The sequence below is a fragment of the Babesia bigemina genome (assembly GCF_000981445.1).
Source record: "Babesia bigemina genome assembly Bbig001, chromosome : I".
NCBI lineage: Eukaryota > Apicomplexa > Aconoidasida > Piroplasmida > Babesiidae > Babesia > Babesia bigemina.
Window position 1 is genome coordinate 2,095,427 of NC_027216.1, and position 19,412 is coordinate 2,114,838.

The 19,412-nt window shown below is 53.7% G+C and overlaps 8 protein-coding genes across 8 annotated transcripts; 4 read left to right on the forward strand and 4 right to left on the reverse strand.

Annotated features, from left to right (window-relative positions):
• Positions 1-365: 365 nt before the first annotated feature.
• Positions 366-1,631, forward strand: BBBOND_0109430 (ethanolamine phosphatidyltransferase, putative; the record flags this gene model as incomplete). Its single annotated transcript, XM_012911377.1, has 3 exons — positions 366-506; positions 542-691; positions 726-1,631. 3 exons carry the CDS (start codon positions 366-368, stop codon positions 1,629-1,631), a joined length of 1,197 nt encoding a protein of 398 aa, XP_012766831.1.
• A 52-nt stretch (positions 1,632-1,683) lies between these two features.
• BBBOND_0109440 (PK4 protein kinase, putative) lies at positions 1,684-4,981 on the reverse strand (the record flags this gene model as incomplete). The annotated part of the gene is made up of 3 exons (XM_012911378.1): positions 1,684-2,019; positions 2,067-2,343; positions 2,388-4,981. The coding sequence occupies 3 exons, from the start codon at positions 4,979-4,981 to the stop codon at positions 1,684-1,686; spliced, it is 3,207 nt and encodes a 1,068-aa protein (XP_012766832.1).
• A 1,542-nt stretch (positions 4,982-6,523) lies between these two features.
• On the forward strand, positions 6,524-8,123 carry BBBOND_0109450 (transcription or splicing factor-like protein, putative; the record flags this gene model as incomplete). Its single annotated transcript, XM_012911379.1, has 2 exons — positions 6,524-7,612; positions 7,653-8,123. The coding sequence occupies 2 exons, from the start codon at positions 6,524-6,526 to the stop codon at positions 8,121-8,123; spliced, it is 1,560 nt and encodes a 519-aa protein (XP_012766833.1).
• A 907-nt stretch (positions 8,124-9,030) lies between these two features.
• BBBOND_0109460 (hypothetical protein) lies at positions 9,031-10,266 on the forward strand (the record flags this gene model as incomplete). Its single annotated transcript, XM_012911380.1, has 3 exons — positions 9,031-9,939; positions 9,977-10,128; positions 10,167-10,266. The coding sequence occupies 3 exons, from the start codon at positions 9,031-9,033 to the stop codon at positions 10,264-10,266; spliced, it is 1,161 nt and encodes a 386-aa protein (XP_012766834.1).
• A 795-nt stretch (positions 10,267-11,061) lies between these two features.
• Positions 11,062-11,970, reverse strand: BBBOND_0109470 (hypothetical protein; the record flags this gene model as incomplete). Its single annotated transcript, XM_012911381.1, has 1 exon — positions 11,062-11,970. One exon carries the CDS (start codon positions 11,968-11,970, stop codon positions 11,062-11,064), a length of 909 nt encoding a protein of 302 aa, XP_012766835.1.
• A 1,740-nt stretch (positions 11,971-13,710) lies between these two features.
• Positions 13,711-13,920, forward strand: BBBOND_0109480 (hypothetical protein; the record flags this gene model as incomplete). Its single annotated transcript, XM_012911382.1, has 1 exon — positions 13,711-13,920. The coding sequence occupies one exon, from the start codon at positions 13,711-13,713 to the stop codon at positions 13,918-13,920; it is 210 nt and encodes a 69-aa protein (XP_012766836.1).
• A 1,343-nt stretch (positions 13,921-15,263) lies between these two features.
• On the reverse strand, positions 15,264-15,446 carry BBBOND_0109490 (hypothetical protein; the record flags this gene model as incomplete). Its single annotated transcript, XM_012911383.1, has 1 exon — positions 15,264-15,446. The coding sequence occupies one exon, from the start codon at positions 15,444-15,446 to the stop codon at positions 15,264-15,266; it is 183 nt and encodes a 60-aa protein (XP_012766837.1).
• Positions 15,447-15,920: 474 nt separating this feature from the next.
• Positions 15,921-16,205, reverse strand: BBBOND_0109500 (hypothetical protein; the record flags this gene model as incomplete). Its single annotated transcript, XM_012911384.1, has 1 exon — positions 15,921-16,205. The coding sequence occupies one exon, from the start codon at positions 16,203-16,205 to the stop codon at positions 15,921-15,923; it is 285 nt and encodes a 94-aa protein (XP_012766838.1).
• Between the last annotated feature and the right edge of the window lie 3,207 nt (positions 16,206-19,412).

Here is a 19,412-nt window from a genome sequence, read left to right on the forward strand (position 1 = left end):
ACAACGCGCCTCGTAGGTGCTGTGGGCACTGCCTGTTCCGCTTGAGCTGGCGCCAAAAAATGTCTCGCGCCTCTATCTGCTCATGGGGCTGCGCGTCACGCCGCCTTGCCGGCATTTTAAGAAACTGAGCGCAGCGCCGGGTCCACGGCGGATTTTATTGCGCAGTCTAGGCCTAGTGTGCGTTCGGGTGTGCGTTCGGCGCCCTTCGTCGCGTGTCTATCGCTGAGTCGGAGCTGGGATGGCTTGGCGCGTACTTCCGCTGCTTCTGTGCATTTAGCTGACCTTTGCCCCCGAGAGGCACCTCTTCCATCCGCAGCCTCTGCGAATTTTTTGATTCACGACTTACTCGGAGCCGCGCGAACAGGATGGAGTGCTTGACCCGCATCATTCCGAAGGCCAACCTGCCGAACCTCAAGAAGTACAAGTTCCAATCCGGCGCCACGACATGCTTGGACGCGCTGATTAACCGCTTCTGGTGGACTCCCGTCGCCCATATGCTGCCCAGGGTAGGACCTGACTCTGTTGTGTAACGCCCGCTCAGTTCGTATCCCCCAACGTGGTGACCTTGATGGGCGGATTCTGCATCTTCGTCACGAACTTCTGCATCTTCACGTACATGCACCGCCTCGAGAGCAGCACCGCCCCCACGTGGATGCCGCTGCTGGCGTCGGTGATGACCCTGCTGTACCTGGTAGGGCGCCTTTCGGGCATGTCATTGCGCGCAGACGTTCGACGGAATCGACGGGAAGCAGGCCAGAAAGCTGGGCATGAGCTCGCCCCTGGGGCAGTTGCTGGACCACGGCCTCGACGCCGTAGTGACGGTCTTCTACCCGTACATCTGCTGCACGCTCTACCCCGGCGGCTTCACGTTCATCACCCTCCTCCTGGTGGCGATAGCGCCGATCCACGTCTTGTGCACCGTCTGGCGTGAGAGCGAGTTCGAGACCTTCGAGTACACCAACGGCGTGCTGGGCGTCACGGAGGCCAACCTACTGGCCATCGCGCTCCAGGCGGTCCACTACTACGTGCGCCCACACTTCGGCGTGAAGGTGGCGACGCTCTTCGGCGGCCACCCGCTGTTCGCCTTCCTGGGGGCCTACTTCCCGCGCGTGCACGAGCTCCACAACGCCATGATATACCTCATCCTGGCGGTCGCGTACTCCGAGGGCATGTGCGGCGTCTTGGGGCTCGCCTACCGCACCAGCTACCGCCTGCAGTACCTGGCGTTCATGCTCTCGGCGTTCGTGCACTCGTACTCGGCCTACTACCTCGTGTACACGCTCCCGGCGCAGTCGCGCGTGGCCGGCTGCATTTTCGCGTCCATGTTCGTCGCCGCCGTCTGCGTGAACAACATCGTGTGCCTGCTCTCCAAGTCGCCGATGCGCTGCGTGCACTGGGGGCTGCTGCCGCAGTACATGCTCCTGCTGCAGTACTACGGCGTCGGCCTGCTCAGGGACTACGGACTCGTCCTGGAGCCCGCGGCGTTCCACCGGGTGCTGCTGGCCGCCGCCGTTTACGGCACCGTGTACCTGGTGTACGTGTTCGTGAAGACCATCTGCGAGATCACGGAGTACCTCCAGATCCCAGTGCTGACCGTCCCGGCCTCGGTCCGCCGGGCCAAGGCGGAGTAAGCGACGCAGCGTAAGCAAGGCAGCGTAGCGCGGCAAATAGATACACAGTAAATTAATCTGCGGGTTCGTTACACCACATTGCTATTAGTCCCTTGAGCTTCTTCTGCACCTCCACGGCGGAGGGGCGGCGCTGCGGCACGCGGTCGGCCATCTCGGTGAGCAGCCGGTGCCACGGCGACAGCTCCTGCTCGATGAACTCGGGGACCCTGCCCGTGTTCCTGAAGTTCTCCAGCACTGTGAACCGCTCCATCACGGTGTGGAACCTGGGCGACAGCAGCTCCAGCAAAATCAGCGCCGCGGAGAAGATGTCGGCCTTCTCCGAGCAGTTGAACCCGCCCTCCGGCGCCGCGTAGCCCGGGGTGCCGATGAGTTGGCCGGGCAGCGACGACTGCGTTAGCTGAACGGCGCATTAGCAAAAGTTAGTCGGTGGCTTACCTCGCAGGAGTCCTGCTGCGCCGTCGCCTCCGGCGGCGGAGTGTCCCTGGTCTCGCGAGTGCTCTGCGAGATGAAACCCACGAGTCCGAAATCCCCAATTTTAAGCGCGTTCGTGTTCGGGTCCACGAACACGTTCTCGGGCTTGAGGTCTCGGTGGATGAAGTTGTTCGCGTGGATGTCACGCAGCCCCTTTATGAGCTGCCGGAACAGGTCGAACTCGACCGGCACCCCATTCGGCGATAGGGTGTACTGCATTGGCTTGTCGCTTCTCCCGGGCCTGCACGCGCGTGTTAGGCTGTTGATGGGTATTTAAGCACCAACCTGTTGAGCCACTCCCTGAGGGTGAAACCCTTGCACAGCTCCATGAGGATGAGCAGCACCACGGGGTACTGCTTTTCGGTGTCCCTCACGCGTGCCTGGTGGCAGTTCCCCGACTCCTCCGCATCGCCGTCGTCGCTGTTCTCGCTGTTTTCGCGCGGGCTCTCGCCATCGAACCCCACGGCGGGGGCCCTCGAGGTGTTGCTGTACTCGAAGACGATGCCCTGGCTGGACTCCGACTGCGGCACGTTGGGGTACCTGCCGTCGTGTTCGTAGTTGTCGTCCTCGAACTCGAACGCGCAGACGCCGTTCAGCATGCTGTCGTCCTCGTCGGTGTTCAGCTGCGATCCGCCGGTCTGCTCGCCAATGGCCGCCAGGCGCACCCTCCGCCCGACCCTCCCACGCTCGTCAAGCAGGGAGTTGTTGAACGCCACGTTGCTGAAGCTCGGGTAGTCCTCGTCGCTACGCTTCTCCAGAATCCCGCGCAGCATCTCCTGGTAGTGCTGCATGAACCCGTTGAGCGCCTTCGCCCGCTGCGTGTTCAGGGAGTTGGAGCCCACAAGGTGCTTCACGTTGTTGGCCGCCGCGCTCTGAATCTCCGGAGTCAGCTGCGTGAGGGGCAAAAAGTGAGGCTCCTCGCACCACCACGTGAAGTAGCGCACGACGTACTTGCTCGATATCTCCCTGTTGGCCACGATCTCCCTGAAGTAGCGCCTGGAGGTCAGGCCCTCGGAGGCCTTCAGCTTCAGCAGCACCAGCTTGATGGCGTACGTGGGGTGCCCGGGCTCCAGCTTGTGCTGGGCGCGGTACACCGACCCGAACCCGCCCTTGCCCAGGAGCTTGATGCAATCGAAGGTCCTGAGGAACCGGCCGTTCTCGAGGAAGTTGGCCAGCGCGGTGGCGGCCGGCACCACCGATATCGCCCTCAACTCGTCTTCCCTGGTCATCTCGTCGTCGGAGTAGTTTATCTCGCTCGTCTCGACGGCCAGCTCGACCCTGGGCAGCTCGTGGCCCTCGCTCTCCTCGCTGCGCGCACTCTGCGCCGCGCTTCCCGCCTGCGATCTGTTCTCCTGCCTCTGAATCTCCAGCATCTCGTCCGTGTTGTTGATGAGCTTCAGCGGCACCGTGAACGTCTGGCACACGTTGTCGACGGAGTGCAGCGGCGAAATGCGGTCGACGTTGTAAATCAGCCGTTCCGTGGACTCGAAGATGCCGCGCTCAAAGTCGTCGATCATCAGCGAGACCTGGCCCAGCAGGAACCTCGAAAACGGCATTTTCGCCCACCAACGCCGGTGGTAGATTTTCCGGTCGATGCACTCCTTGAGGATCCGCAGCACGTTCATCAGCGGCGCCAGCGCGAACGTCAGCAGCCAGCACGTCAGCACGCACCACCACTTCACGATCTGCCACTTGGTGTGGTTCTGCTGCGTGAACGTCAGCGGCTGCAGACCCGTGTCGAGCGTGTAATAGTGGTTCTTGTCGACCATCTTGATGGTGATCAGCCTCCCACCGTCGTTCGCGGCCTCGCCGTCGACCTCGGGATCCCACATGTTCTTCACGTTTATCACGCCGCCCTTCACCGACACCAGGTTGCGCCCGAAGTAGCTCGAGCTGGACAGCTTTATCGACCCATAGGCCTTGTCGAGCGCGTTCTGCAGAAACGCGGCCGGCGGCGGGATCGAGATCCGCTCCACAATCTGCAGGGTCATGATCTCCTCGTTGGCGTTCCACAGCACTGCGAACACCGCCGCGATCGGGAAGGGGAAGTTCATTTCCTCGCTGATCTTGCCCTCGTCGTCCTCGAAATCTATGGCCAGCTTCTGCCCTTGCACCTTGATGATTTCGCGCACGCGCTCCACCACCACCGGCCCTACGTTCTCGCTGTTTACCGCGCCTATTTCGCGCCAATTGAAACTCCACAGCTCGACGTGGGACTTCTCGTCGAAGGCGCGCACGGTCCAGTCGGTGTAGCCGATATGGAGTTGCCTCTGCGTCTCCCGTTCCGGCTGGTCCGGGGACGCAGGGGGGTGCGTCTTGTAGTGGACGTCGTGTAGGTTCCTCGCGATGTAGCTCCCGGTGTGGAAATCCAGCGCCATCACGGAGGAGTTCCTGGAACCCTCGAGGTAGACACCGTCCAGCAGCGGCGTCCGGAAGGGCGTGAAGTTGACGATGTCACGCACGTGGATGTGCAGCAGCTGGCTGTGACCAGTCTCGTATATGCAGTAGACGTAGCCGTCGTAGCTCGGCACCAGGTGCCGCGCACACTTGGCCTTCGCGCCGGCGTTACGACCGCATGTCTTGAACGCCTTGCCGTTCTGGGAGTCCGCGGTGGTGTGCTCCTCGTACTTCTCGCGGTCCCAACCCATGCCCCTGGTGGGGGCGTTGTTGAGCGCGCATACATTGTTCGGAGTCTCGACGTACGGCTTCTTCACGTTGAGCAGGTTGTCCGTGAGCCGCGTGACCCACATCAGGTGGCGTGACAAATTAGTGCAGTACGCGAGCCCCTCCGTGTCGAGGACGATGAGCGACACCTCGCCATCGGCATCCGCCCCAGTGAGTTGCGGTAACGACCGGCGACCCCTCCTGACCAGACTCATGCTGGGCGTCACAACGAAATCCGGCCGACGCGTAGTGCCAGCCTTTAAATACTCAGCAATCACCAACTCGTCCAGATGCGAGTGGACGGCAGTGCAGCTCGGTTGCGTCTCCGGCCGTGCCGCCGCGGCCCAAGCCACTCCCCCGGCAGGCTCACTCTCTCCCAAGCCCCTGCAGGCGTTACGCGATGACGCCGCGAACAGCGCTATCGCCAGCAAAACCAGGAACCGCCGTATTGACCCGGAATACGTCTTGAGAGGCGCTGCGTTGTGCCCCTCCCTGGCAGCATCGGCGGCCTTGCCCCTGTGCTGTGCGTGCTTCGCCGCGCGCGAGCGGGATCCAGAGCCCGTCGCGCTGCGCCGGCTGTGGTTACGCGCGCGGCCACCTCCGTGTCGTGATCGCGCACTGCTGTTGTTGCCCCGGTCTCGATGAGAATTCATGCTGTCCGAGGTGTTGTGGGCTGGAAGGTACAGCGTCCGAAGCCCCCGCGCATCGTTGTCCCGGATCCTATACAGTCCTCGGTGCCAGTTGAAGTGAACCTGAGGTCCCACTCGTGCCCCCTTTGCGCTCTGCCGCTCGCCTGGTCGCTGCTGTGCGTCCAGCCGCGGCAGCGCGCTGGATCCACGCCCTGAGTCTGACCTTGTATCTGTGTGCACGTGACTCGGCAGTAAAATGCGGCGTGAACGTGGCTGCCTTCGGAAACCGCTCGGCACAAACCTATGGCCTAAACTTCATGTCTGAAGGGACTGCACGCGTTTACGGGCGACGACGGCCGCTCCCCGTGAGTTTATTCGCTCGTACTAAGTAACTATGCGTTTTGAGTTGCTTCTACAATTTTTGCAGTGAAGCCGCTCCACTTTCGGACCCGGCTGCGATGCTTCCACTAGCCTCACACGATGGCGCTGGAATTGCCTTCCCGCTCTCGCAGCAAGTCCACGCGTTTAGAGACAGGTATGTACCAATCGGCAAAGGAATCCAGTCTCAGTGTGTACGCAGTGCCGCATGGGATGCGCAATAGCGGAGAAGGACACCTGCGAGTCCCACATCGAGTTCTGAGCCCTTTGCGGGGCCGATTTTCGCACACCGCCGGTCAACAGCAGCGTCTATAGGCTCCAATAGGACTATGTCGGGTATTTAGGATTGACTAGGTGGCGACATTAGCCGCGGTACGTTATTCCCTGCCGGCCCTGCGTGCGGCGAGGACGGTGGCGCCGGATTGATGAGATGTGTAGCAGCGATACCGTAGGAAACCGACGCTGACGCTTGAGTATTGGGTATCGGTATTGATTTCGTACTTTCGGGTGTAGGTTGGCGCTTCCGCGGCATATCCGCGTAGTGCGGAGCCACATAGCGCGACGCCCTGTAGCAGATCCACAGCCGGCGGCTTGCGCCCAGTCACAGTCTCACAGTAAAGTGGCAAATAGCAGCCATTTATTTAACCGGGCGGCTGCCATTGGATTCGCCCCTCGGTATCGTTCGTCGACCACTGCTGACAGGCCGGCATTGGCCGTGGCGCGCTATCACGGACTCCGTAGCTCGGCACGATGTCCACAACGGCGACAGCCGACGAGGGTGTGCCCCTCCTGCCGGGCACGGAGAAGGCGCCCCGGCGCCGTATGACCCGTTGGGGCAAGATCGACGACGGCAAGAACATGGTCATCCACAACACGACCAACTCGTTCCTCCACGAGCTCAAGATGCTGTCGAACAAGGCGGCGAATGTTACGGAAGAGGATGAATCGCAGAGCCTCTGGGGACCCGAGGACGACAGGCCGTTCCTGCCGCCGCCCTTCGTCGACCTTCCGCCGGGGATGACACCCTCGCAGATGGACCAGTTTCTCCGCGAGCAGCGCCACGACGACCTGGTGAAGAAGATCGCCTCCGGAGAGCTGGAGCTTGGCGATGCGGACATCAGGCCGCCCTCGCCGCCGCCGGTTTACGACCGCAACGGCAGCCGTGTGAACACCCGTGAGGTCAGGGCCAAGAACGCCATGAACGAGGAGTACAACCGCCTGGTGGAGTACCTGCTCAAGCACCTGCCCGGGTTCGTGGCCTCGGCCGACTACAAGCCGCTGAAGAAGGTGCGCAAGATCATCATCCCCCTCGACAAGTACCCCGAGTACAACTTCATGGGTCTCGTCATCGGCCCGCGTGGATGCAACCACAAGCGCCTGGAGGCAGAGAGTGGCGCGCAGATATCGCTGCGCGGCCGCGGTACCATCAAGGAGGGCAAGCAGCGCGACCACCAGACCGACGAGGACGCGGCCATGCCCATGCACGTGCACATTTCGGCTGACAAGGAGGAGTGCGTGGAAAAGGCGGTGGCACTGATCGGGCCGCTGCTCGACCCCTTCCACCCCAAACACGAGGAGTTCAAGCGCCGCGGCTTGGAGCAGTTGGCGCTGGTGAACGGTGTCGCCCTGGGCATTTCCGACGCCAGCCGTTGCAGCGTCTGCGGCGGCGTGGGTCACCGCGCGTACGAGTGCCCCGACGCCCCCAATCTACACACCGTCAAGCATGCGGACGTGCGCTGCGCCATCTGCGGGTTCATGGGCCACCTGACTTCCGACTGCAAGTTGGCCGGCAGCACCGGCACCACTGCCGCCACCCAGGAGGCGGTCAAGCTTGACCAGGTTAGTGTAACTTTCGCTGTGGTCTGTAACGATTTTACAGGAGTACAACCGCATGATGACGGAGCTGACTGGCGGCGGGGCTGCGGCTACTGGGGAACAGGACCCCCAGAGCGCCGAGCAGCTGCAGCAGTACCAGATGGCCTTCTACCAGCAGCAGTACCAGCACTACCAACAGTATCAGCAGCAGATGTACCAGCCGCAGCAGTACTACTACTCGGCGCAGTACTACCCGCAGTATTACCAGCAGGGAGCGCAGGCGGTTGCCACGGGCGAGTCTGGTGTCGCCCAGCCGGCTGCTTACGACTATTCTCATTACGCCACTGCTGCTGCGGCTGCCCAGGTAACGGTAGCGGAGCAACCAGCTGTTGTTCCAGCGGAAACTGCCGCTCCTATGCCACCGCAGACTGCCGCGCCCCCGGAGCCCGAGTTGCCGCCGGAACCATTTGCGGCAGCTCCGGATGAGCCTGCGCCTCCGCTGCCGGAGGACGAGGGGGCACCACCTCCATCTTAGATCATGGACTTTTGTTATTGTAGTGGTACTTGTCGACTCAGAACGAATTTCGTCGGGTTATGCGCCGGTGAAGCTATGGTGGATGTAGGTTCATCGGCAGAATGTATGAGATGGTTCCTTACTACGGTAACGGTACACGTGATTCCACGACGTTTTGTGGGAGATACAGTGGATTTCTGTAATGCCACAGCCTTCATATTGTGTTGCGCACGCTCAGTGAATGAGGTTGTATTTTGCGGTTGGTGGCAAACACAGTCGATGTTACGCTATGGACGAGTTCTGGTCTACCGTGTGCCAACGTCGCCCAGCTGCCGGTAGTAAGTACACATTAGGTACGAAGTGCATAGTTGGCGTCAATAACACGCTAAGGTGATGTTATACTGCGCATGATGGGTCGGATATGCGCCTGGCGTAGTCTGGAGTCCAAACTCGACCTGGTAGCATATGATGTAGCCTTCTGCGGAAAGACAGGGTGACTCGTAGATGATAGTGCATCCTAAGCAAACTACATAACTCACATAAGAACACTATGCGCTCAAAACGTCTCTACGATTCGAGAGTTATGATGTTTGCCCTGATCAAGGGGTGGTGACCAGGGTAACGGAGCATGGCCAAGGCTACCTATCAATAAAAATAGTAATGTACTTTATAATTCAGATGCGTATTCATTGAAGTTGTAATGTGTCAGGTGTGTTGTTTACTGGCCGAATTTCCGCCAGCTTGCAACGACTGGTGGCCCCAAGATTCCATGAAAACTTAGGGAGGTAATTCCAGCGGAAATCGATAAAACGTATTTGTTTACATAGTTTTATGATACGTGTAATGTACGTAGTCCATTTAGATAGATGATATCATCTACGCAATGAATACGGCCACGGTTCGCCGCTAATGACACTGTTGCGCTAGGATGTTATGCCATTTGCACATTCGGCGGTGCTGGTGGCGTTTTCTGCCATATAAAAATGAGTCATCCGGGGTACTGATACACCGAGAGGCGCCCGGTTGCTTCCGCTCCCATCTGCTGGGTGAATATCGCAATATCTCGTCAGCCGCCAAACGACCGGCTTCTGTGAATGGACACCGCCGGACAATCGAGAGGAATCTGTCGACACAGAGTCAACGATCTCCCGTGACACAGGGATCGAGCTGTCCAACGGAAGATAACAGTGAAAGGTGGTCTGCCTATGAGGAACATATCGCACGATGCGCTTCGGAAGCCGCGATCGAATACGTCCGGCGGCACAAGCTTGGACCTCACTGTGCTCCTGGAGGCGGGTCGCGTTGGACTCCGGTGGCACTGGTGCTATTGGTCGTGTGCGCTGGAGTTGCGACAGTGGTGTACGTGGAGAGCGTGAGGTCTTCGCTCCTTGACGCTACAGGTAACGCGGCTGGCGTGCTACTGCACAACCGGGCGTTTCACGACCAGTCCATGTCCTTCCTGCGTCGGTTGGCTGAGGACTTCCTGAACAGCGCGGAGACTGAGGAGCTGCTGAAGTGCAAGGTGGAGCAGCTGCTCTTGAGCTCCGGTGAAGTTCTGCGTAATACCGTGGTCGATATATTGCAACAGGACGAGGTCACTAAGACAGCGTATTCCTTCAGTCGCCAGATAACAGAAGACCTTTGCAAGGACGGAGAGGTCATTGAGTATGTAGGACAGCTGCTGTTGGACGCCATCAATACAAAGACAGCAGTGGATGGCGCTGCGAAGTGGTTCTCGGATATCGCGGCACGCGAAGACACTGTTGAGACCATCGAGCGTCTGCTGTGCGAGCGTGTCTTGTCGAACGCCACCGTGCATGCGGAGGCCCTCAACCTGGTAAGTCGCCCAGAACGCCCGTATCATCCATGTTCAGTGCAAGTCTGTGACTTCGCAGTTCCTGAGCGCGGAGTCGACGAAGCGGGAGTCAGTCGCGTTCATCAAGTCCGTCCTGGACCGCCCGTCGCTTCACGCCCACCTGTCGCAAGCGCTCATCGAGGTGCTCAAGCAGAGCTTCTACCCGCGCTGGTTGGTTTTTATAACTGGGGAATTTAATGGTGTCGCAGGTTTGTGGGTCAGGGCAATTTCCAGTTGAAACGCTTTGATGCTAGTGTCGACGGTGACGGAGTTCAGTCGCCTAAGGAATCGGTGCCTCGCTTTATATAACCGACGGTGGTTAGGTCGGGCACAAATGAAGTCATCGGACTCTTTATTAATATTAGCGTGCAACTTGTATAGATGTTTCCGCGGTTTCATATACTAGTGGCTTGTATGTGAAAGGGAGTGCGTGTCGCTGATCTCACGACGCACGTCCTGTCTATTGTGCCATCCTGCTGCAACAGTTGTCGTGGTTAGAATGACTTAATGATTACACTGCACTGACATGTGAAGATATCGTAGATCAGATGAGGTATACAGTTATTTGGTTGCAAAATCGGCGGATATGGATAACACCAATGCCCAGATGGGAATGAATTGGGCAATGTGATAATAACGTTACTTTACCTCATAGATGTAAAAGCTAACACCAAATAAGAACGCTAATAGTATAGCGTTATTACATAACATCATTATCGAGAACACGGGGATACAGGCCAGTAGAAGTTAGGATGATCCGGTGTAGGATTGTAAAGGGAGTAGATCCAACCTGCAGACACTTATCGAGGCGGTTCCCTATAGTATGAGAAACGTGAAACCCTGGGATTGTTGCGACTGCAAACGACCCTCGAGCCCGAACTGGTTGGATAACATCAGTTAGATCAGAGACAGCACAAGGTGAACCCAGCAGCCTACGCCAACACCGTGCGGAAGTAGCCAGAAGGACAATATGTGCGTAAAGTGGAAGCTTGAAGACACGAAGTATTTCAGGGTAGCACTCAAACTTTGAAGAGGAGGCATGAAATGATGATTGACGCTACTACATTGACATGCCTTTGTTGCGATATTAAAGCTTTACGTGTTCTACGACAAGCCAACGTATGGCATTGGACGGATGGCGGAGTAGCGGTCAGTGCTACTCTGCTCGGGGATTTTGTCACCGACGAGATTATTTGTGTATGCGCTAGAATGCTTGGGTGCTCTGGAAGAAGAACCACGTAGTTCATAAAACACCTTGCGAATTATATCGCGGTACTTGCACCAGACAATTATAAGTACCATTGCGATTGCAAGCGGGACAACTACTAGAGTGCCCTGATGAATATACGAGTCTTGAGAGCACAATTTGCCACACAGGTCGCATTTAATGACGCAATTGCCATACTCGTCAGGTACGCCGCGGATACATCTGCACTTGTTATCGTATTTGCTCTTGTAGCATGTACAACCGCTGTTACTGTTTTTAGGTTCGCAAGTGCAGTTATCCACGTATTCAGGACGCCCCTCGTCATTATATGTCCCATGTCCTTTGCATTTTTTGTTGCCCTCTCCACTGTAACATTTCCCGAGTACGAAGCCGTCGCAAGTGCCTTTACGCTTACACTTGCCAGGATTGCACCAGTAACAGCAGGCACAGAGGAATCCGTTACATTGCGTTCCGCAGTCGCATTGATAGCATATACACCTTTCGGATTTTGCGCATTTTGTCTCGCAGCGCTTGCAACCCTTTGTTTGGTTTTTTTTCTTACAGCTCGCTTCACCGAAACCATCTTTATAGCAATTAGTCGGACAACCACAGCAAAGATTCAAACATCTACATTTCTGTCCTTTCTCACAATGTTCCTTGCAGTCCTTACATCCGGGGCTACAGCAAGCCATGCATGTCGTACAAGTGGAATCAGCGCAGAGCTCGTTTTCACCTTTACATGATAATATAAAGCATACACAATCTTTGCCCTCCACCTGTCTTGCCGCCATCCTCCCCCCCGCCATCATTAACACGCCATCCAGGGCAACGGGTAGTACATTTTAAGGTTCGCCCATAAGTGAAACATCCCAATTATACTGCGAGTTGATTCAGACGTGCAAAGCGCCGTCCATATATTGAATTTGCAAGCGCAGTCGCATATCCCGCAACGCCGTTACAACTTGAGCGTCCACAACCACGACATGCACTGGCCAGCCAAGTTTTACACGTATTTATAATTATATCTCACTCAAACATATGCCATACAAGCAGATAGTACCGATTACTACCATCATTTTCCGTTTATCACTCTATGCTTGTTCTGCAAACTGCCGTGCTATTGGTTCACTGCCTTATCCTAACGGCAGCTAGTCTGCAATATTACAGCCTTAGTGGATATAACAACGGTTTTCGTAGAAGCCATGTAATTACTCACTAATTACATTAGCAGATCGATCAGCGTCGTGATCATCACCATGAGCGAGATTCCACTCGTCTTCTAGCCGCCTATGACGTTTCCAGCATGAAGTTGTTGTACCTAATATATTACTCACGTTCACATATTGGATGGTACTCATTTGCCGGGATGTCTGTGGCCAAACACCATGTATCCTTGTCGACGCGACACAACGCCGCTGACTCCAACCAATCGGTTTCAATGGCAATAAATGATCGATGAAGTCAAGCTACATAATGTGTAAAGTTGTGAGTCAGATGTGTTATGTTACGGGTGGAATCAGGTGAAATAAATAGGCAAATTTGCCAACATGCAACGATGGCAGTTGCAACTACACATATCCGTCGTAGACTGTCAAACGGTACTTTACCAAGAGATTCTGTAGTGTTTATGGTGCCATGTCCATAGTAGACGTCGTATAATGGTGCCACATCTGCAAATGTAGGCAACCATCTCATCCACTCAGCTGTAAAGCGAAGCTTAGCACTTAAGCGGCAACGGTCTGCACCTATTCACGTTTTCTACCAACTACTGTTCGGATTAGTGCTATTAACTGACAATCAATGTTGCGTATTCTCACTTGAATGAGGCGCATTTAACCGTACAAAACTCGCTTCAACACACGCCCGCCTCTGCGCCAGTATAAACACTCAAATATTCCTAACTATACAGCAACCGTCGTGACGGATTGCAATACGAAGATCACTGAACAAGTGTGCTCGATGTTTGAGGAAGTTCCTCGTCGTCGTCGAAGTAGTCGACGTCTTTGTAGAGTGAGAGCAACTTCCGGCCGTCCGTGAGTAACGCCCTGACATCGATGACGTGAGATACCTTGTAGCGCATGATGTGAGAAAGTATGTGGAGCGTGTCGAGTCTATCTAAAAAGACGTAAACTAGGTCACCTCGGTCAATCCCGTTCAACGTAAATGCTTATTCGGTATAGTTCGTGAAAATCCCGCTAACTGCCTGCCGATGCATTATTGCGAAACATTTAATAATAGATTTGCAGATACGCGTTGCGCCGTTCGTCCATAACACGATTATCTATGAGATTAGACAACTTGTTGGAGTTTAAGAGTGCGATGCGTAACGTTTATTTTCGGGCGAAAAAATCGAGGACCCTGTGGAACGGCCGGATGCGGAAGTAGACCATGACGCAGATGACGACGATGATGAGGGCGACGGCGGCGATGATGTAAGGGGTGGTTGCTATGGTCATTTCACTGCTCATGTGCCTGGTCATCAACGCAATCACTACTGTCTAGAACATTAGATGGCACTTGGCAGTTAGGTGATCGGTGGGATTTGGATGAACGATTTATGCGCTAACAAATTGCTAAGATCAGCTGTAGAACGCGATGCAGAAGGGTATCTTGCGGACGAGGAAATCGCAGATGTTGCGGCCCACCGGAAAGCGGAAGATGCACAGGTCGAGCAGGATGATGGCGAAGATGATGGCAACGATGACGGCGGCGATGGCGGAGTAGGGAGGGGGATGGTCACCTCACTGCTCACGTGATTGTTTATCAGCGCAATTATTACTCTGTCAAGCACATTGGATGTCAATTGCCAGTTAGGTGATTGTCATTAGCTGCGCAGTAGATACCGCACCCTGTGGAACGGCCGTATGCGGAAGTAGATCATGACGCAGATGACGATGATGATGATGATGATGGGAACGATGATGTAAGGGGCGGGGTTGGGGGATGGTAAATTAGAAACGATGGCAGCTGAGTCTTGATAGCCGGAGTGCTGCTGAAGAGTGGAGGGACCGGGGCCTTGGGCGGTAGTTAGTTGAGTGGTATGAAGGGAACGGTACTCGGCAGCTCGTTTCTCTAGACAACAGTAACATGAACAATAGGAAGTACACTTAACACATCCCTTAGAGTGGCACGGCTCAAAACTTTTGCGATTTTGGGAAATCGGACGACATCTAAGACACATTCTAATGCACCCACTACAACACCAGGGACAGCACCTGCAGTCAGGACGCTGACATTGTGGATCACATTTACACCGCTCACCCCAACTCATCTTCCCCTCCCAGTCCCCTCAACCTGCAGACATCAATCACCTAAGCAGCACTCACCAACTGCAACACGTACCACTGCCGCTCCCAGTCCCCTCAACCTGCAGACATATCAATCACCTAAGCAACGCACTCACCAACCCACTCTCATTCCACGCACCTCAGCCAAGGCAACTGAGCTCCCATCAGCTTCAACATCAGCCAGGTGCCCGTCGTCCCGCGAATAGCCAGCCACATTACGGCTATGTAGCTATAATAACGGAACTATGACCTACTCAACGCATGTGAACGGTATCCTAGCAGTGACATGCAGGTCAACTGGTACGTGTTGAGCAGTCAACTCCATCCATCACATACCGTGCAACGCTGCCACAGCAGCTTATCAGTTACATCACATTGGTGTCATAATGAGTGCCTAAAAGAGATGTAGTACGCAATTAACACGTTCCTCATCTATACCGATGCCAACAATGTCACCTAACTTCGCCGTCCATTGGCCATCACATCAGAGTCCGGGATCCATCCATTGCCCAGCGACTCACATTGCGGTCGTGGCAACTAGTAACACAGCAACTACATAAAGAATCATGTAGCACAGCACTTACCAGCTGCCTACCTTGGTGCCCGATCACCTAGCTTCACGGTGAGATGACGCAGACACCTCTCACAAGTGACTCATCACTCAACGTACCGGGAAACTGATGTAATGACGCATTGGCCAAGTTGAGGTTTAGGTTCAGGTCACCACTTTGGTCAGGTGTTAGGTCATCGCTTAATATAACAACGAACTACTATTATTATTACGTCCTATCACCTTACAGTGTGCTGTGTAGCTACATGTGACTTGTTCTACTGTTCAGTTTACCAAGGCTGCCGCCTCGCGCTGGCACCGGCTGCGGGTTCCGAGTCTGTCCATTGCCGATCGTCACTGGTGCCATCCATGCGGGCATCCATCCAGGTTGGGCCTGAGGGTCTTCTACTGAGTCGTAGTCTTCTCTCGGTTTCACGCTCCTCATCACTATTTAACGTGTCTTGAATCCATACCCTTTTGTATGGATTATGTTATGCGTTGCGCATTATACGTGCGATTACTGGATTCAGGGTAGTTCGTTAATGCTGCGTGCTCTCTTACTGAGTCGGTCCACGGAGACACGACATTTTTGCCTCGCTCTACAGCTCCACGTACAATAGCCCCGCTGCCCGATTGTGATACAGCTCTACTAGAATGCATTAGGTGGGCATTAACAACTGAGCCGCAAGTTAAGAGGTGAAAAGCGTACTTGGCACTGGGCACCCAACATCTGTGCACTATGGGGTTACGCTGAGTAGCAATGCCATCACTGACCTTCAATGCTTATAATCTGTGTTGCATTACTGCGTGAGTACTACATACTGTATGAGCAGCGGACTTCGTAATATAAACCACCAATATTTGCATCGGATGTCACATGGCTACAGTAAGGCTATGTGGGCTCTGTGAGACCGTCAGATTATTGGAGGTCACACTTCGAAGTGGCGGGTTTGTAGCCAGTTAGGGCGTAGTCTATTTGGTCGATGACTGTACCAAAGCTCATCTTATAGACTTTAGAGCATATGTAAAGCACCAAAATGAAGAGTCCGAAGAAGCCGATTGCGCCCGCAAAAGCGACGCCAATGCAAATGCCCAGCCTTCGACCACAACAATCACATAGGCAATACCAGTATTTGCATTCCTCACATCCATCGCCTTGGCATTTATTGCCATTAGTTCTACATTGGCAGTTCTGTTTCACCATCTTTCCCCTCAGATTACTTGACCCTGCACGATAACCAAATTACCTCAGGCGTTTGACGCTTTCGACCGACTGACGATATACAATGCCAACAGCAATAGCTATGACATGCGGTCCTTATTGTACTGGGCGGCAGTGATGCTGGATCTCGCAACTCTACTATGCCATTAACTCGGCAGCCAGCATGCATTATGATGGTACTTCCATGACAAGCGAATAAGGGACGGCACTTCAATGTACATTATCCCAGACCACTGTAGCAACCCCACCTATAATCTGCTTCGTTCCAATATATGGATGCAGCACTGAGCGCCTGGCTGAGCTGCGGCAAGTGATTGCCATTGTACTGGTTACTACAATGTTGCCACTACAAACGCCATCTCACTAACATGTCACTTGCTAACCTACCAGATGGCCGATCACGTCACATGACACGGTTTCTTCGGACAAGAACGTGACCTGTCAGTGGCTGTTCCAATTTCGTCCTACGACGAAGTCCCAACCCCAACAAATTAGCTAGCACGACGTCAGCAGAACCACATAAACTAAAAGGTTGGATTGTTAAACAAGGCTAAGCAACAGTAGCGGAGAAGCTAAGTATGATGGTTGGCCCTTTGCATCTGTCCTAAGTGCAATCCTTATGCCAAGTGTCTAATTGCCCGCAGTGCTAGGATATAGGAGATATAAGGCCACGCAGAATAAGGCGGCAAGGATGGCGGATACAACAAGACCGATGTAAAGCCAGTTACGACTACTACCTCACTACTTATTACCAGTTACATCCTATCCACTAGATGACCCGGACAAACCCAGTACTGCGATGGCCAATGCAGAGGTTGGAAGCAGTCAGTTTTGCGATACTGTAATTAGTGCAGCAAATATACTATGGATTATGTGTTGTCTTGCGCAGACGCATATGTAAGCAATATTGCAAGTTTTAGTAGCAATGCTACGTTCACCATTCGTGACAGATGGTAGGCATGGGATTGCGTAGCGTCGTACAGCGTTGAGAAAAAATTCAGTAATCAATGGCAGAATAGATGCAATGTTATATTTGGTTATGTTACGATTTTAAATCTACAGCCTCCATCGCATCTAGTGCTGTGCTGGACGCGAGGCGCATAAGCAACTATTTGTGTGATTGAGGCTACACGCAGAAACATTACTGTAACCGTTTGGTATTTGAAAGCAGTATTTCGCAAGTAAAACACATGACCCCGCCATAATGGTTATGACGAAACCCAGCGCTCTCCGTTATAGCTGGAAGTAGCCTCGCGCTGGACCTAGACATTCACGCGCAATTTCGAAGCGTTATTACCCTATTGAGTCATACACATCTGTATATATCACATACTTCAACATCGTTCTCATTTGTGACCCTCGGCAACATCTATTGGAACCTTTTGCGGATATCTGAATAGAACTATTTTGCCTCACATCAACTGGCTTCGGATGGCACAATCACCAAAGGCCAGATCAGCAATGAAGCTACAACGTTTTAGAGCGCATCGACCAATTAAGCATCGTTGCGATGCAGAAATGATTTGCGAACAGCCGTTGAAAACCCTCTAATTAATCCCCTTCCTTACATCACGATTCCACCGTAGTCGGTGGAACATTGTGGCCACGCCTTTACGAGAGGTCAATTATCTGCCGTTTGGACATGGCGTCCCATACATTAAGCCGTATTCAACAATTGATAATATCATCATGAAATCCCTATCCAAGTTTGCTATATGGGTGGCAGCGCCAGTGCTTGAAGCGATGTCTACATTACGTCGAATTGACGATTGACCATCCGTGATTCTAACTTAATTAGTGCTACACTGCACGTAGATAAATGTCAACGAATTAAGGCCATATTCAAATGGCTCCTACCGGGGGCGCATTTCCCAGGTCTTGTGACTGCGCATTGGTACGCCGCTTTATTCTGTGATAACATTGTACATCAATACTCTCTCGACAGAACCGTATTCTGTTGTGTTGAAGACAACAATATAAGCAAGTTTCGTTAAACATTCCAGGTACACTAGACTTTGTTCCCCGTACATACCACTCACAAACATCTCCTTTGATAACCAATTAATGGTCGCGACTAAAACCTGGCATAAATGTGGGGGTTGTTAACGGCATACGTATAGTTACACAAATGGTAGGTTTTAGGCCACTTCAAAAGCAGGGGAGCATCGGTATTCGATTTGCAGTCTACCCATGACATTGAGAGGGGAAACTCAACTAGGTTTACAGCGCATGAATGGCGCCTGTTGGTATATGTGGATTGCAACCGTAGGTGAGGCAGCGAAAACTTATTTAGGTGAACAAATGATATGCTAATGCTAAGATTGGGAGCATGATAGCCTGATTACAAGCGAGATACCGAGTTACGTCAGGCATTGGCAAACCGGCCTAAACAACGCATGCTGGGAGTGGCTATTCTTGGCGTGTCAGCGTTGAGAGATCTGGAATTATGTTAGCCCCAGCACAATTACTACGAGTGTATAAACGTGTTAGTATACGCACTGGATACTGCTAATTGGCCTAAAGTTCTATCAGATTTAGGTGCGTTGTTCATTGCTCTGCAGGGTTGTTTGCCGAGTTATCCTAGGAAAAGATGTCGCCTTGTAAATGCAACAAGGGCACGGAACCATGTGATGAACAGTGTAAGGACTGCCAAACTATTAGTTGCAAGTGCAAGTGCTGTGTAGACAGCGCAGTGTTTTGCTTTTTCGTCGTGTTTTTCAGCATAATCGGCTTAGCAGGCCTCGTTTTCTTGGTCCTTTATATCTGCGCGAAAGTCCATAAACAAAGCCTCATGACAGTTTTGGACCAACTATACGATGCGTTCGCTGGAACAAAGCCTTCACTACACTGATATCTCATCGGCTTACAGAGCCCACATAGCGTTGCTGTAGCCATGTGACATCCGATGCAAATATTGGTGGTTTATATTACGAAGTCCGCTGCTCATACAATATGTAGTACTCACGCAGTAATGCAACACAGATTATAAGCATTGAAGGTCAGTGATGGCATTGCTACTCAGCGTAACCCCATAGTGCACAGATGTTGGGTGCCCAGTGCCAAGTACGCTTTTCACCTCTTAACTTGCGGCTCAGTTGTTAATGCCCACCTAATGCATTCTAGTAGAGCTGTATCACAATCGGGCAGCGGGGCTATTGTACGTGGAGCTGTAGAGCGAGGCAAAAATGT